Source organism: Spodoptera frugiperda, chromosome 8, assembly GCF_023101765.2.
Source record: "Spodoptera frugiperda isolate SF20-4 chromosome 8, AGI-APGP_CSIRO_Sfru_2.0, whole genome shotgun sequence".
Classification (NCBI taxonomy): Eukaryota; Metazoa; Arthropoda; class Insecta; order Lepidoptera; family Noctuidae; genus Spodoptera; species Spodoptera frugiperda.
In genome coordinates, this window is record NC_064219.1 from 10,287,093 (window position 1) to 10,306,065 (window position 18,973).

An 18,973-nucleotide genomic window follows, 5' to 3' on the forward strand; every position below is an offset into this window, starting at 1 on the left:
CAGGAGTTGCGGACAATCTAGCAGGTTTACCGGGGCTCTGGCTCGAAGGGCAGAAAAAGGCACGGGGTGGTTTTCAGTCAGTAAGTGTCTGACACTCTCTTGTCTCCCCCAAGGCGGGAGAAATCATTAGATGATCTTTTTTAATGGAGGAAAAAAAGAGTTTGATACAGGTCCCATATTTTTCTTTGATCGATAAATAAATAAATAAAAGTCATTTCTGAATATGAAGAACATTTAATCACAATGAGGGTAGGATGCGCGCGCGCGGCGGCGCTAGTCAGATGGTGGGCAGGTGACTCCTGGAGTCCAGCTCTGTCTTCTTGTTCTTGTTCTGCTGGTTGCGGTCCGTCACTATCAGTTGGGGCAGCAGGGGTGACGACTGCACCTGTTGACGTAGATAGTCAAATGAGTCGGTTAATGTGTTGCTTAGCGCAAATCTCGAGAACCGATTTCGTTAACTCTTTTTTTTTGTTAGGAAATGGTTGTTACGGAAGAAATTAAGATACGCAAGGCGAAGTAATTTAGTTAATTTAGGTGAAGTAACGTTCGCAGGGTCCGCTAGTAGAGGATAAAAATAGTTTTTAATGGTTATAGAAGAGAGTCACAAGAATTCCACTTGTAACTCCTCTAGAATTGGATCCAAACATCCATAGAATTAATGTTTTTTTTGTCTTGACAGTCAATTTTGTTAAAAAAAACCTTGTTCGCTTTCAAAATAATCTCTACGAAATACGTAAATCCACCTACTCTCATAATTACAACCAAAGGATACAGGTACCTACTTTAGGTATAAAGTATTGGAAACACACAAAGTTATTCTATACAACAAAGTATCAAATAACTAATTATTAGATACTTTCTACAACAAATCCAATATCAACAATTAAAATCTACCCTAAAAACAAGGACATAAGTCACAAAATCTACTCATAATATCATGATCATACTTTTGTATCCAGTTCCTCTTACACCACAAGAGGTTATAAATCTTGGAGACGCTATTTCTTTTTGCCTTTACCCTTCTTTGGGGATTGCGCGACGCTAATATCCACTGTGATTGGCTCCGGATGTGATTCTGTTAAATGACTTCTCCGACCCAAGTATCGATGCTGTTTAGAAGGGAGGGATGAGAAGAAGGCGATTGGTAATAGGTAAGTTCTGGGTTGGTTAAAGTTGAAGCGTATGAAATACTGATGTTTAGTCGAATCTAGTTAAGACTGGCCTGTGTTGCTGTGCTGAACACAGAGTTGAGAAAAAGTTTGGAGAAATAAATTGGAACTAACCGCCGCACTCAGAACCATTAAATGGTTATTTACTCCAGTACATAGCAATTGTTATCGGAACAAAATCTTTACTAAGAAATAATTTAAGTAGATAATCATTAAATGTCTCTGAGTGCGGCAGTAAGAATTTTAATCACGAAGACTTTCTGTCAATCATGGTAATAAAGCTAGACCTTATGGATAACATGTGCTTGAGATGGTCCAATGGAAGTAACTCCTTCAAAAAATGCTTATTTCGTTCACGCTAATATTGATAGCATCAGTAAGACCATCTCTAGGTCTTCTAAAGTAAATGTAGGATCATACCTGCGCTCTTCTAGATTTCTCGTACTCCTCATGGTCTGAATGTGGTACCGTGAAGAGGAAGTTCTCGAAGATGGGATGCCTCAGCAGTTGCTCGCAGGTCCACCTCACCATCGGATCTTTGTCTAAGCATTTCTGAAAGGGACAGATGAAACTGGGTAAGTACCTGTTGGAAAATAAAAAAGCTTACAGAGGACTGAGGACAGACAGACGATAAAACAAAAGAGCGTATAATAGACAATATGTGGCAATACTTAGACTAAAAACTCAGATTCAAAGACTTTCAATGGTTACTTAGACTATTCTTCTTAAGTTTTAAGTAACCATTAAATGACTCTGATTACGGCGGTAAGAGTGATATAACTCCACCACAGATGGGGCCCAGTAGGGCTGATGCCTGATCCGGAGCTGCGGACTACCTAGCGGGTTTACCGGGGCTTCGGGTCGAAAAGCAGGAGAAGGAACGGGGTGGTTTTTAGTCAGTAAGAGTCTGACACCTTTCGCATTTGCCCAAGGCGGGAGAAGTCATTGGATGATTTTCCCCCTCAAAAAAAAAAAAAAAAAAAAAAGAGTAATATAACTATGTTGGTGTGTAACTCACATGCATAAAGTCTAGTACCAGCTCGTTGCTGGAATACCGTTGCGGTATTTTCTTCTGTAGTGGCTCCACCGTGGTTGGCTCCGGCAGCGCCATACCCTGAACACCAAAGGAAGATTTAAGTATTCAAGTATTTACCTATTGCATCTATAATGTACACAGGTGTTGGAAAATACAGTATTTAGTGACAATTATGGACCCTGTCGGACACAGCAAATTATAAAATTCGTTGGAGAGAGGCAGTGCATTCATGAGAACCATACTTAACGTATCTGTTCATCAAAAGAATTTGCTAGTTTTCTTGTAAAATCGATTAGTGGTCAATTTGAGAGTTATGTGAAGAAAAAAGTTAAAGTTGGCTGTGACGTCACCATCCGCAGTACACTCAACTAATGAATATAAGTCCCGGAGTGGTTTGAAACTAGTCGATCCTTCTCAAACAATTCACGTGACTAAGTAATTTCAACCAAGTTTTTTAAAGGGGGTTTTTTCTTACCTGAAAAAATGTGTTTTGTGAGAATATTGTCATATGCCTGGGCAGTAGATCCCCAAGGGTTTTTCGTATTAGATATAATTGGTCTAGGTCGCTTTTGCCCGGCCATAATGCTTCGCCTGACAGAAGTTCTGCGAAGACACAACCTGTGGAATAATAAAGCGCCTGATTAAATCATTATAGCTCAAATGCATGTGAGAATCAACAGCAGGCGCTGACACAAAAAGAATATATAATAGAACTAAAACTATATTAGACACAGTAGTAGACTATATTTTTTATACTAACGACCGTAGACTAGACATAACACTTGTAAGTTGCAAAGTTGCAACACCATGTTTCATTACCCAAATGTTTTCGGTCCATAGTGGAAGGCTCCTCGCGAATATCGATAGATATATCTAATCAAATAGTGACGAAAAAAGTTTGTTCTAAATGGGTATTTGATTAATACTCTTTAATATTAGTAAAATTACATTCGAACTTTTGAATAAATAACAGAAGCACACCCGCTACACTCCTGATCCAGACGTGACCCCGATATAGAAATTCCTCTTGCAACCCTTTCATCCATCGAAAATGAGGTCTCCTACCAGAAACCAGTACATAAGTACCAACCTATGGCCCAGACGTCGACAGGGGTGCTGTACATGGTGTCGCCGACCAGCAGCTCCGGCGCGCGGTACCACCGCGTCGCCACGTAGTCTGTGTAGCTCTCTCCAGGACCTGGACATGTTTGGCGGAAATTGTGATATTAGCTACTGGTTTATAGAACAGTAATAAATCATTACAGGGAACCAGGGGCCTTAGTCTGCTATTACAATTGTAATAATAATAATAGCAGACTAAGGCCCCAGTTAATCTAGAGGTTATTTGTTGGGGTGAGGCCTTTAGATGGTTATGAATTGAACTTGCCTTCGTGGCCATGGGTAATTTGGGTAATTGAAAACATACGGTCATTCATAGGGGTAGCAGACACCAGAGTTAGTTGTTTAATGGGTTAGTTGTCATAAATCTAAAAATTTGCGAACGAAAGTAGGATCGCGTTTCGCCACTTTCGCCCGAGCATTTTTGTACAAGCATTACATGCGCGATCGGGAATCAAAAATTATTCTTTTGTTTTCTTTTCCTCACATTTTTCTCATATATTTTTATAATCCGTTGTATAAATATACCAGTACCTATTATACAGCCCAAGTATTTCTCTTTTGAAGTAAGCTTAATTTTAAGCATTCCGAAAAACACGTAGAACACAAACCTGATAGGAATCTAAATATGTACCGATGGAGCTGCGGACTACCTAGCGGGTTACCGTGTCTCCGTCTTGAAAAACAGTAGCAGACTAGTAGAAACAGGGTGGTTTTTAGTCGCTAAAAGTCTGACACTCCCTCTCGCCACGCCCAAGACGGGAAAAGTAACAGGATGATTTACCTTCTCATAACAAAATTTAGTTAGGTATACTAAATACCACTACATTAGGAGCTATTACAAAAAAGATTATCGTAAAGGTTAAAGGTAAAGGCTGCGGTACGCTGGTATACATGTTCCATTTCCCTGAATAAATCGTTCTTTGTTGATAGTTTGATTAATGGCTAAAGCACCGCTAGGGGGCGTGGCGCACGATTAAAGGCGACCTTGTCTATTTATATCCCGCCTTTAAAGTTGGCGAAGTTCTGAGATGACTTGCATTAAGTTAAATCTATTTCATGTGTGGTTACATAATGTTTACATAAGTTGACTTGTAGGTATTGTTATTTTTAGATGGAAAAAAGAGTTAATTATCGATATTTTTGACTGATATTTAGAGTGACGTAAATTATATGCTCGTGCCGATTAAGTTACGTCGCTATTAAATCTCTGATGAGATAGGCAGCGGTGCACTTTTCCAATGTAGGTAACACCCACTTGGGACCACTTGTTAGTCTACTATGGTCTGTGGGGAGATCCCCCACAGCAACAGTGCTACACTGGACAGGAGTTTAATTAAGTGATCCTAAGTTCCAATCGCATTAAAATAGAGGTTAGCTGATGTGATTTAAACGTCAGTTTAAATAACATCGAGTAAGTATATAATACCGTTAAGATTTTTTATGGTATAGGCTGGTAAACGAGCCGACGTATCACCTGATGGTAAGCAATTCCCGCCGCCTATGGGCACTTGAAACAACAAAGGCGTTATAAGTGTGTTGCCGGCCTTTTGTGGGTTAGGAATTTAAGGATTGTTGGGGAATCGGGGATTGGGAAGGGGAGTAATTGGCCTCCAGTAACCGCACTCACACAACGCCAACGTTGTTTCACGTCGGTTTTTGTGTGGCCGTGGTATCCCTCCAGTCGAGCCGGGCCATTTAGTATAAGACTTACAAGAGGTATAAGTGACCTTGGCCTAGCCAAACATGAGTGCTCGAGGTCGATGCGGATTTTATAGGTTGCAATGCGGGAATTTAGGTTCGTAAATAAAACATATTAGCTATATGTTTAAAGGAAACCTATATGCTTAGGAAAGGTACCTCAAATAATAAGTCAGTGTTTAGGCGTACCACATTTTTATAATTATAATGAATTAATTAATTTTATGATTTGTACCATGGCGTTCGCCGATTTAAATTTGAGCTATGGTTTCGGTACATTAAAAAGTATAGGTCAACAATTCTGAACATAAATTGACTTCATTTGAGTGTGTGATCGTTTAATTTCATCCTTTTTGGAGACCATAGCTTTACCCCGAATAGTCGGAATGGTCAGAACAGTGGTTTAGGTAGACTACACCCACTTTTGACTAGTTTTATTCCCAATTATTATTACAATAATGTATGTTAATTTGGAATACCTATCTCGTTATAACCAGTGGTCTTATGATGACCGTGGCACACATGAGAGCAAATGTCAAAGTTTTCGCAATGCACTCCCGCACAGGTTCTAATAATTGCAATACTCAGTTACACAATGCAGCAACTGGTGTTGAGATGAAGTGATGTGTGTGTAGTTGTACATTCATTCATAGATTTAGTAAATACTATTATTGAACTTTATTTTTATAAGTATGTAGGTACCTACCTATGTAAGTATTCTTGTTGTCAACGGTTTGTTAAACCCAAAACTAGAACGACTAGACCACTTTCATCGATTTTTTTTCATATACTAACGAGAAATAAAACGTAGATCATCGAAAAATAGCGCGTGTCAGTGACGTTCTTTACCTACATGTCGGTATTTTCTACTATTAGAAAGTAAAGCCAGAAAATAAACACTTGGCCCAAATCGAAAATCCATGAACTTCATCTTCAAACATCATATATTTGTAACCACTAAACAAACTAACTAAAAGTACTCTAATTTAAAACCGACTATCAACTTTAGACTTCAAGTCAAAACTATAAGTGGTGTTTAAAGGCTATAATCGATAAAGGTTTTTATGCTGACGTGCTGCGAATAGCCCGAGTCATGCGAGGTACGGCTAGGAGTATGTAACATACGCGTATAATGGTATGAGACCGTAACTGACGTAAATATTTGAATAAATACCGTCTGAAGGCTAGAACTTGTGGAAAAATAAACGGGTTCAGTAAGCAAAGTTTTGAGCCTTAAGTATTAGAAAGATAATGACAGTAGACTATAAAACTTTCGTCACCACGATTAGGTCACCACCACCTTACTCTTCCTTTCCGTCGGTGTCGCAAGAGTTTACCTACTATCGAGTCTCTGTCTCTGAAATTATTACAATAATTTCAGGCTCTCTCTCTCTCTCTCTCTCTCTCTCTCTTTCTCTCTCTGTCAAATTACCTCTCTTTCTCTGACAAATGTGTATAGTTCACAATTGTCAGAGACTGGCAGCAGCGCTCTCTGAAAACCTGAACCTTGAAAACTGCAGGTATTGCCAACCCGCCTGTGAAACAAGAAGATTATGGTAAAACCTTTAATACATCAGGAGTGAGGAGGCTCATGGTACAGCAACGGGGTGTCACTAGATGTTGAAGTATTGGAAAGTTACGATTAATAGGTGACCGTATACATAACACCTTTTATTACCCGACTGCGCCAGAAGGAGGGTTATGTAGTTACTGTTAAAATATTGTTCAAAGAAAAGGCAGAAAACGAATGAAAGTTCAGTCCCAAAAACAGATTTGGATCATTGTAATTAGAGTATCCCCAATACGTATTCAAACGATGACTAGTTAACTGACCCGAACTAGTTACAATTAGTTAACTCATTAAGAACTGCTTAAAATAGAATAGATTACAATTGTACTTTATCGTTAACAATGTTTCAAAATAGATATTACGAAATTTCTTTCACGGAACCCTACGTATGTATTAAAAGAAAATTCTGAAGGGTATTTGAAGGTAAGCAGCAAGAATTCGAGTTGAAGAAAAAAATTTACAGTAAGGCATAGTTTCTCAAGGCTACCTAAATTTAAATGAAATAAGGAATTACAAAGAGTAAGTAATTGCAGGCCACTCAATGTATACTTCTTGGAATTATTATTAAAAGTTGCTTTCATAAAAAAGATCAAAATTTCAGACCAATTATTATCTATTTGTCAAAATCAAACCCCATTCCTTGACGGACCTTATAAACCTCTACAGCAGTGGTTTCCGTAGACCATAGGAGTCCGCAGAAGACCAAAATTGGTCGGCGAAAAGGAAAAATAAATACACAAGACTTATATCAAAGAAGACAGAGAAGGTCAATTCAATAGTCCAAAAGTCGCTATTTTTATAAGTGAATGAGAAAAATCAGTGTGTAATCACGTGAAAAATGTAATAGTAATAGTGGTCCCTCATATAATAAGAATTATTTAAGTGGTCCCTAACCAGGAAAAGTTTGTGAACCCCTTCTCTGTAGCATGTTGGGAATATGGGATGTGCCACAGGCATTTTTTCTTGTGTAAGTCTGTGTAAGGTTGTATAAACCTTTGTTTGTGTAACCACAACCATATAATTATGTTAACACACCATCCACCATTAGTATCTGTGTTACATCAAAAGAGGCCGATCACCGATAAGCTTTTCAGGCTGAAACGCGGTCTACATAGCTTATCGCTCACCTAGATCAAGTGGCTTAGCATAACGGACAAGCTGTCGACCTGTCGATTGAACGCTTTAAAATATATTTTATGGGGGAAAAGTTCTCATTTTCTTATATTCTAGTTAGATATGACACGCGATTTGATACGTATAGGTATCGAATGGTTGAACGCCTTTTATTTCGGGAATTAAAGGCTTTAAATTAATAAGCCTCACATTACATAATATTGACTTCCAGTACAGAAAATTAAATTTAAATAAATAATTATAATAAAAATATCTTGACCTGGCTCACGAGGTTGTCGACATGTGGAATGTGGATGTGGCTATCATTGTGCCGATAGTCGTGTGAACTAATGAGTTGATCCCTAAAAGCCTTAGGAGGCTGGCGTTAGGCGGATGGATTAAGGGATGGCCTGATACAGAAGGTAGTTCTCTTGTTCTCAGTTCTTAACGGCGCACTTTGTGAGAAAGTTTCTATCTCTGGAGTCCTAATCACCGTTAGCTTGGACCATGCTCTCGCTGCTGGTAGGCTCCTATTTTTAAATTTTATTCTTGTGTTTTTAAAGTAGTATTTAAAAATGTAATTTTGGATTATGTTGTAATATAGATTTATGAAAATAAATAAATGTATGATAGTAATAATTCACATTACATGAAATTATACCTGTGTAACAATACATAATGAAATGTATTCATTAACACTATGAATACAATCGCTTGACCTTTTCCGTACAAACACAATTGAATTTAAATATAATAAATTGAATTAAGTGAATGGGTGTGTCTTTTTTATAAAGTTAATCGTCTGGCAGTGAGGTTAATTAACTTATGCCCGAATACTCGAACGTCAGTCAAATATAGCCGTTAGTTAAGTCTAACTTAAAGATAAGCATTGCTCAAATATAACTGGAATACTGAAACGCCAGTTAATTCAAATTAAGTTGTAGTTAGCTGAGCAGCCGTTAAATGTTTGCTTTATGGCAACATTCTGTACAATAAGCATGTTCTCGATTACAGAATAAATTATATATTCGTTTCACGCAGCGTGATTTGATCAAAAAACTAATTCGATAATAATTGATGTACTAAAATTGAAATAATTTGGCCGTAATAAATTTTATTACATTCATGTACATATTTTACTAATATATATCATAATAAAAAATATATTTTTAAGTACCTACACCCAATTATAATATTAAGTTAAAACATAAATTATTACGACTAGATTATCGTGTGGTGAAACGTAAAAGTCAATTGACTTTGACATAATTGAATGACACGATGCGCGCATTGGATGCGCGAAATTGTCTCCTGCTTAAAATTGTTCATTATTATAATTCGATTTTTTGTTATGGAATAATAAAAGAAGCGTGGGTTTTTTGCTATATTTACAGATATAATTATAGTATAGGGAGCACGGTAACCAACGATACAAGACACTCCTATCCCATCGCCACCTATAATGTTATAGTTATAATAATAAAACTATTTTATTATGATTGAATATGAGTATTTATTGCCATAACCAGTTGTATCTACCAGATTTTGATTGCTATCCAGACTGGGTTGAGCAATTTGGGTCTCCTCCACCTCAGTATAGGAAAGAAAGCATCTTAAATAAGCTCGTCTTGCCTTGATCATCATCATCATCACTATGCCAGTACGGTATTGAACAATGGCACGCTATTGTGCTCGATCTTCATCTCTCCATCACTACCAGCCACCTTGCGGATATCGTCAATCCACCTAGCTGGATGGCGCCATACACAACGTTTGCCTGAACGCGGTCTCCACTCCAGAACAACGGTCATCAGTTCTTCGACAAAAGTAACCGACCCACCGCTAATCCTTTGGGCTACATCAATAGCTTTGGTTCACTGCTGGATCACCTCGTTACCTTCAAAAAGACTCCGAGCATAGCACAACAAAATCGTCTTTTGGAAACATGCACGAAATTCCACATCATTATATTGTTTGAATGCATTTCAATTTCACTTCATAGTGTCATGGTGGACAACTTTCATCGTCCGAAATATAAGAAAACCACTATAGAAACATTTTAAACAGGAATTCACACGTAATTTATATTTTTTCAAAGCTAGATGATAGAATGACAAGCCGTCAAAGCGTTTAGGAGGAGGTCAGACCACCCTTACATTTGAGTGGACTTTGACATAAGTTTGAGACATGCTCAACTTTAATAATCGTTTCAGTATACCGTTTTTTCATTTAACTGGGGTTTGAGCAATGCTTAACTTTAAGTAGATCTTAAATAGTTAACTGACGTTTGAGCATACCAAACTAGAATTTAACGGCGTGCTCAATGATTTGAGCAGCCGTTAAATATTTGAGAGACGATTGAGTATTCGGGCATTAGAATGGGAACATTTATCGTAGTTGTCAATTGTTTTACGAATGCAATACATACATACACTCATTGTTTCAGTATTCATTGTGTATGCTATTGGTTTTATTTGTAGTCCCAGACAAGTGTCATGTTTCCTAAGTCTTTCGTAAGTGTGTCTCCGGCCACCGTAAGTGCGGGTCTGCGGACAGCGAGCAATGGTAGCTCGCCGCCCGACCAAAACCAGACCTGATACTTCATAGAGCCATCAGACCACCACAAATGGGGCCCAGTAGGGCTGATGCCCGACCCGGAGCTGCGGACTACCTAGCAGGTTTACCGAAACTTCGGCTCGGACAGCGGGAGTAGGAATGCGGTCTCTCGCCTCGCACAAGGCGAGAAAAGTCTTTCTTAAGTGTGGTGATATCTTCCCTTCTCTTTTCGTGAGTGCCGTAAAAGCAAACTAAGCACTCTGATATACCAGAACCTTTTAAACTGTGATCATCAACCCGCCTTTTAAAGTAGAAATTATATCAAACCTTCTTATGTAGAGGAAACCAGAAAACTTTAAACTGTATACTTATAAGTATATGCTGTATATACTGTTCCTCGTGACGTGGTAAATCGGTATATAATACCACTAATCTACCTACGCTAAAATAATTTACGAAACTGTCAATAAGTATCAAAATTAGATAGTTACTAGCCCTCCTGCGGACATCCACGCCGAAGGGTATCATGGTATGCACCGAGTACTCCGATGAACAGCTTCCACCTGGAGGAGGACAGGACATTAGGGAAAGGATAGGATCAGACCTAGGCTAGGACAGGTTGAGAATTGGACCTGGAAATGTGGGTACATAACAGCTGCCTAGTGCATCAATTCTGCTCAATTGGAGTAGAAACAAATTCAAATATTTCCCGTAGATAGTAATAAATTGTTATACGGCTATCTGCCGTACTCAGAGACATTTAATTATTCCTTAGCTAGCCACGATTTTGTTCCGAAAACAATTGCTAAGGACTGGGTTAAGTGATCATTAAATGACTCTGAGTACGGCTGTTTGTCTGAAACAGTAATCTAATTCCACTGATTTGTTAATCGCAGGACAAATTCCAGTGACTGTTTCCATATGAACCTATGTAATTGACTTTAAAGACCCGCTTGCTAGCAGATCACAGCGATAGCTGCTAGCAGATAGACAGCATGTAAAGGTAAGCGTCCAAAGGCCCGCATCGTACACATTCCGTATGACGTCATCAGCAAGCATCGCATGTAGGCATTTCCGATGATGCGGTCCGTACGATGCGGATCAGTGGACGCAGTTGTATGAGTTTCTATAAAAGACAAACTAAAATACGTTGCGTGCGATGCGGACCTGTGGACGCTTAACTTTAAATACCACGTCTGCTGAGACACATAAGATTATAGGAAAATTATAGAAAGAAAGAGAAAGAAATATACGCACTGATCATCCTCGCGAAGCCGAAGTCACATAGCTTGACGACTCCCTCGCCGGTGAGCAGGATGTTCTCCGGCTTCACGTCTCTGTGGATGCAGTTGTGTCGGTGGCAGTACGCCACGCCCTGCAGCGTCTGCCATATTATCTGCTTCGATAGAAGCTCTGGACAGCCCTGGAATAAAAACCTGTGATGAGTGGGTGAGTGGGTGCATGATACCCGATACGTAAAATGGCAATATTTTCTCGCACTGCTTATTGAAACGTCATGCCTTTTATCCCCAAAGTGGTAGACAGAGGTGCATATTACAGCACGTAATGCCATTATACAATGTATACCCACTTTTCACCATTTGTGTTACAAGTCCCATGTGACTTAGGCGAGCCTATTGCCATATAGTACTTGGCAAATCCCAGACTCCGTTTTATATGCAAATATACACAAGGTCAAAAGTACCAATAGAAGTACTGCAAACATTGATATTTCGAAATTGTGTCATTAATATTCGAACACAGTCATCAATATTACTCTCAAAATCAAACCAAAAATTAAACCCAGGAACTACAGACCCAGCAGTGCTCAGCAGTATGGGCTAACAGATCGTAGACGTAGTCACATAAAGATAAACAATAATGGCAATAAAAGAAATATATGTTAAAACTAGCTTCCGCCCGCGACTCCGTCCGCGTGGATGTCGGTCTTCGCGTGGAAGTTTTATTTCTTCATTTTGAGTAACTCTGACAATGACATCTTATAAATATCTATTGGACCCAAATACGGCGAGGCCATTAATAATTAAGGAGATCCCTCTATTGAGCTACTGCTGTTGAGCTCGCGTTCTGTAGAATAAAACTGAAAAATAAAGATTTTTTTTTCTACGTATTTTTCCAGGATAAAAAGTATCCTATTTTATGCCCAAGATAATAAGGTATAATTATACCAAGTTTCATCGAAATCGAACCGTTAGTTTTCACGTGATGCCTGAACATACAGACAGACAGACAAAAAAATTTTTAATCACATATTTGGGTTTGGTATCGATCCAGTAACACCCCCTGCTATTTATTCTTTCAATATTTTCAATGTACAGAATTGACCCTTCTACAGATTTATTATAATACTAGCTTTTGCCCGCGACTTCGTTCGCGTGGAATAGTGACTTCCGGCAAATTTTTGGTTTTAACCACATAGTTCCCATAGCTATAGGCTGATGATGATGATGATGAGTTCCCGACCTCGCGGGATCTTTTCAAAAATGAGATGTGGAAGATATTCCAGGGAACTCTTCAAAAATCAACATAATGAGCTCTGCGTTTGATTTTAATAGATGTATACTCACTTAGGGCATTGAAAAAATAGTTAAAAAACGGACTTTAACTAAAGAAATATTATAATCTTTCCGAACATAAGATGAAAACTAACTTACAACTAAAGAAAGCTACGAATTACGAATTTATAACAATTAAAAAAGAAATTATATTAGAACCTATCCTTTATGCTATAATAACCAAGCTTAAACTAAATAATTTAAAAGAAACGACTTAAATCTAATCTAATTAATTTATAAATTAGACTTAAAATTTTATTAAAAAAACTAACTACAGTAACTACTAATAATCGATATCAAACTAAACCTACGTTAAAAAGTTAAACCAGAAAACCAGGAAAACCCAACAAATAAACTTATTAATTGACAAATACAACGAAACCAATTTAGATTTTTAGAATATACGAAACAGCAGGACCACTACAGACAAATAATCATACGACAGATAATACACATTTTCTACAATAGTACCGAAGCGCTCGGCCGATACCCAACCAAATAATTGTAACAAAACCATAGCGCAATCTATTTCGATCCCAACGTCATCTATCGAGGATAAAGACAACTTGGATTATTTATTTATACTCCGTTCGGGCATTTTCTTTGTACTAAAAGTTTAATTATATTGATATAATTTTTTTCATACCTTTTTACTATTTGTTAACTTTTTTTGATGAATTAAAACAATAACATGAACCGAAGTCGTGTAACGATCGACATAGAATTATCTATACTCCGTTAGAGCGTTTTCTTTGTACTAAAAGTTGTATTATGTTATATTTTTCATTGCTTTTTACTATTTTGTAAAAACAAATTTCCAATGAATTAAAACAATAACATGAACTGAACAATTGTAATTACACCATTGCGCGATCAACGCCATCTATCTACGGAGTATAGGAACAGCCCGACATTGTTCAATTCCGTACTATAAGTACGAAATTGAACAATAGATGGCGCTGTATGTCCGGAATAAATTTATTTTTTATTTTATTTTTATTTTATTTTTATTTTATTTTTATTTTATTTTTATTTTATTTTTATTTTATTTTTATTTTATTTTTATTTTAATTTTATTTTATTTTTAATTTATTTTTATTTTATTTTTATTTTATTTTTATTTTATTTTTATTTTATTTTTATTTTATTTTTATTTTATTTTTATTTTATTTTTATTTTATTTTTATTTTATTTTTATTTTATTTTTATTTTATTTTTATTTTATTTTTATTTTATTTTTATTTTATTTTTATTTTATTTTTATTTTATTTTTATTTTATTTTTATTTTATTTTTATTTTATTTTTATTTTATTTTTATTTTATTTTTATTTTATTTTTATTTTATTTTTATTTTATTTTTATTTTATTTTTATTTTATTTTTATTTTATTTTTATTTTATTTTTATTTTATTTTTATTTTATTTTTATTTTATTTTTATTTTATTTTTATTTTTATTTTTATTTTTATTTTATTTTTATTTTATTTTTATTTTATTTTTATTTTTATTTTTATTTTATTTTTATTTTTATTTTTATTTTTATTTTATTTTTATTTTATTTTTATTTTATTTTTATTTTATTTTTATTTTATTTTATTTTTATTTTATTTTTATTTTATTTTATTTTATTTTATTTTATTTTTATTTTATTTTATTTTTATTTTTATTTTTATTTTTATTTTATTTTTATTTTTATTTTATTTTTATTTTATTTTTTGATTTTTGAAATAAAAATATATCTATGTCCTTTCTAAGGTTCTAAACTATATCTGTACCAAATTTCAACCAAATCCGTCAAATAGTTGCGGAGATTAATGGTATAAGCATAGAATGTTCGACGTGATTCTTTAATTTGACATAACTTTTTTATTTATGAACCGATTGACATGAAACAAACACTAAATGTAAATTTAAGCATCCCACAATATATTCGTGAAAACCGCATCCAACTCGGATCAGCCGTTTCTGAGATTAGCGCGCACAGACGAACAGACAAACAGACAAACAGACAAACAGACAAACAGACAAACAGACAAACAGACAAAAAAAAAGTTAATTACATTTTTGGGTTCGACATCGACATAACAATAACCCCTGCTATTTTTTTTATTTTTATTTTCAATGTACAGACAGCACTTTTCTACGATTTTATTATATGTATAGATGAATGAATGAATGAATGAGAGTGTTATAAACGTAAGAGTAGACAAATATAATCAGAAAGCTCCGAACTGCTAAGCTATCGGGAGTTATACGTGTTATTGTGAGTCAACCATAAAAGATAGACATTTTCTGTCGTGGAATATTTTTTAAACAATTTTAAGGAGAACATTTCCGTCATACATGATTTCTGTGTAGCTTTAACCATTAAGGCTGCACACGCGACGGAAGCTTAAAAAATTTAGTAAGTTCTCCTGTTTTCCTAACATTTCCCTTCACTGCTCTGCTCCTATTTTTTTTTTTTATTTATTATTTACACAAAATACACAATAATACAATAAAATAACAAATAGCAACCAAAAAACCACTAAGGTTTAGAACCGTGCTATGGAATCTGCTATTGATCGTAGCGTGATGAAAAGTATACTATAACCTGCCCAGGAGTATAAAGAACAATTGTACCAAGTTTCGTTGAAATCTGTCAAGTAGTTTTTGTTTCTATAAAGAACATACAGACAGACAGACAGACAGACAGATAGATAGACAGACAAAAATTTTGCTAATTGCATTTATGGCATCAATATCGATCACTAATCACTCCCTAATAGTTATTTTGGAAATATATTTCATGTACAGAATTAACCTCTCTACAGATTTATTATAAGTAAGTATAGATAAATAAATATTACTCATTGCTAAGAACCTTCCTAAGATCGCGAACAAATATTACGTTTCACTATAAATACGACCTCGACCTTCGCTTGCAATATCTCATAATCGTAGCCGCGTAGCACGACTACGCAGTCCGCTACGAAAGTGCTACGCGATTGCTTCAGACACACGCTACGCCAGCTAGGCGCTACGATTATTTTATGTTATTCAATTTTAGGAATAAATCGATATAATTTAGTTTGTTATAGAATGCTTTATATTTATTTATTTGATTATTTGATTGTACAAAATTGACTTAAAAAGTTAAGTTTTAATTGTGATCGATACAGAGATAAAATTAACTAGTCAAATATTATTTCATCACCTAACTGACGAACTAGATAGATTTATAATTGTCATAACCCGTCGTCATCCCTATTGGCTTTGTATAGCATATCGGTTAACAATTATTAAGATTGATATAGCTGTTGGTTACCCATATTCTAACTAAAAAAATAAATGAATTGTTACATAAATCACCAACTGAATATTCGTTTCAACTCAAGAACTAAAACTATAAAATAAAGGTTCGTTCACACTGCTCATTAGGAGTGCGGTCGTTGCATGCCACTGCGGGTAACTATGCGGTTCGAACGTAACCACAGACCCATTATATGCCATTACCAATCATTAATAAACCTTAGAAAATAACCTATCAACGTTTAAACTGCAGTCGTTTATGTTTTATTGAGGCTGTTATTACTGTAAAACTAATGTGGGTATCGCTTTGAAAAGTAATTTGTGTGGGTAATGTTTTAATTCTTAGTATTGGAGTAATTGGTATAGTGGAATGGAAGGTTTTGTTTTGTTTAGGGGAAGGGTTAAGCATGTTTTAGAGTTTTTGTATCGAATATTGTCTGCGCATAAGTCAGAGTATGTATCGTAGGCCGCATCATCACTTACCATCAGGCGAGATAGCGGCCAAACGAAACGTCGGCCCATTTAACATAAAAAAGAGTCATGACATACTCGTTTGTATATTAGTGTTCTACATAATTTGTCAGTTTTTACGAGATACATGTATAAGGTGTTCTAAAATTATCTGTTACGGCTTTAATGTGAGGTGGTATTTTGTTTGAAGATTACAATAGATTTATTTTTCATGCAAAAATATCTAAGTACGTATGAGATTGTAATGAAAGAGCTATCTCTTTCACTGTTTCTGATGTGAGAATCAGATGAAAGAAAAAAAACAATTGCTATCAATTGTTTTCGTTGACGAAGCGATGCATCATGCGTATTTGTGAACCACTTTATGCAGAGTAGAGTCAATGTTTATTTAACTTCTTAATGTTCTCAAATTGAATTAACTAGTCCGGGGTACGAAATTTCTTCACTATTGTAATCATCACACACAACACTATCTCCTATTAAAGCCGTAGCAGATACTTTTAGAATACCTTATGTTGTTTTTATCTAACATAATCTTCACAGATTTTTCAATTTGGCACTTAAAGAGGCCATACATAATACCTGGCAGCCTTCCACATAAATGGCAAAAGGCCCAACCGTTCAAGGTTTCCAAATGTGTCCGGAAATGGACTAAATATTTTTCTTCGACTGTTATGTATGTATGTATGCATGTATGTTAATAAAACTGACCCAAAAACTGTGGTATTCAATCGCTTTCAGATCGTTTGGCAATGCCCTATTTTTTCGCATAAAGAAATAAATATATAATAGAACGCTCTATTGATTTTCATTATGCATAAGAAAGGATTATTGCGTACTACTCTATTCGTCAAAAAATTATCCACGTTGCATAATTAAGTAACACAACCTCTCAAAGTTGCTGCAATTCCTGTAAGCCAGGATTTTTAGTAGATACGACCATGAAAACACCGGAACCCTGAAGTCCGTCGCATCACAGGGACATGAATGACTGTCTTGGCTTGTGACGAAATAAATCAGAAGATGTTATTAGATGTGAATAAAAATAAATTACTAACTAACGATATGTATATCATTATCCTCGAATACACCTGATGGTAAGCAATCAGCGCTGCCTATGAATACCCACATCACCAAAGAAGTCACAACTGCGTTACCGGCATTGTGCGTGTATAAAAATCCAGAACTTTCGTTCACGGCGTAAATACTAAATATTCACGTGTACAGTGACGTCACAGTTCGCGTGACACTGTCACGCTGTCCCGTCTACTCACGAGACAGACTTGTACAAACGACCTGACATACCGTGTACTTTTATGTTAATATTAAGTAAACAAGTTAAAATGCTATGGAGCTTACATTCTTGAGTATGGGTATTTCTATTTTAGGAAATTTAGAAGTTATGATATGCTATCATGTGAGAGTGTACTCCTGAATCCGATTATCATACCAATAAACCCCTACTGTCTTGATCCGGAGCTGCAGACTACCTAGCAGGCTTAACGAGGCTTTGGTTCAAAAAGCAGGAGTAGGAACGGGGTGGTTTTTAGTCAGCAAGAGTCTGACACTCCCTCTCGCCTCGTCAAGGCGAGAGAAGTCATTGGATGATTTTTCCCCATTAAAAAAACCCTAAAAACTTGCAGAGTAGCTAATCATCTACTATTTTCATAAAAGAGATTAAACACGTAGAGTAAATCCGCAGTAGGGCGCAATAAATCCGCAGTAGGGCGCAATAAATCCGCAAAATGAATGACGAAATGAAGAAAAAGATCTGTGCACAGAAGAAGACCATTCTTCTTCATAGTACATTGTACATGTACTGCACTGTGTACATTGCTATGTACTATGTTCATATTTGTACAAGTTTAACAAATTTGACTGTGAACCTTAATCTGCCCTCCACCTTACATTACTTTATCCATTATTAACGCAATATGACCTTAAAACTTCAAATGCATTTTACATGTAGAACGCTAAACGTCGTATAACAAAGATAAAAATACATCGAAGCTTGCGATAAAATCGATCGCGAAGCGCTCGGCCAAAATAGAATCACGAACCGACTTTTTATTTGTTTGGCATTTGTTTCAAGACGTTGTTAACCTTTCGTCTTTTGAAGTTAAAATGAGTATAAACTACAACATTAACTTGTAACAGAACAACGAGCCACTCTATAATATAAGTTTTTAAACTGACATGGTCATTAACACTATCATTAGAACTTGAGACGGGATATTTACCAAGTTTATTTATGTCGATGAGTTTGCAAGCGTCATGATCACGGATGAACTGGAGTATAATATGAAACTCATAGACTTAAATAAACATGGTAAATATCCCGTCTCAAGTTTTAATGATACTCTATGATATG

At 35.7% G+C, this 18,973-nt stretch overlaps 1 protein-coding gene across 7 annotated transcripts in view; it reads right to left on the reverse strand.

The window, feature by feature from the left end:
- Positions 1-214: 214 nt before the first annotated feature.
- LOC118275843 (cyclin-dependent kinase-like 1) overlaps positions 215-18,973 on the reverse strand; it is a 28,525-nt gene continuing 9,766 nt past the window's right edge. For 2 of the 7 annotated variants that reach the window (XR_007705533.1, XR_007705536.1), the window contains exons 4-11: positions 11,522-11,687; positions 10,754-10,827; positions 3,296-3,407; positions 2,681-2,823; positions 2,188-2,283; positions 1,590-1,721; positions 948-1,109; positions 215-385 (exon numbers count right to left, since the gene is read on the reverse strand). Coding sequence is in view for 3 of the 7 variants with exons in the window: in XM_050695400.1 (XP_050551357.1) it covers positions 278-385; positions 1,590-1,721; positions 2,188-2,283; positions 2,681-2,823; positions 3,296-3,407; positions 10,754-10,827; positions 11,522-11,687 (831 nt within the window). In the remaining 4 variants the exon portion in view is untranslated. The remainder of the gene's footprint in view (positions 386-947; positions 1,110-1,589; positions 1,722-2,187; positions 2,284-2,680; positions 2,824-3,295; positions 3,408-10,753; positions 10,828-11,521; positions 11,688-18,973) is intronic. The other 5 variants (XM_050695401.1, XM_050695402.1, XR_007705534.1 and 2 more) reach the window with 4 other exon arrangements.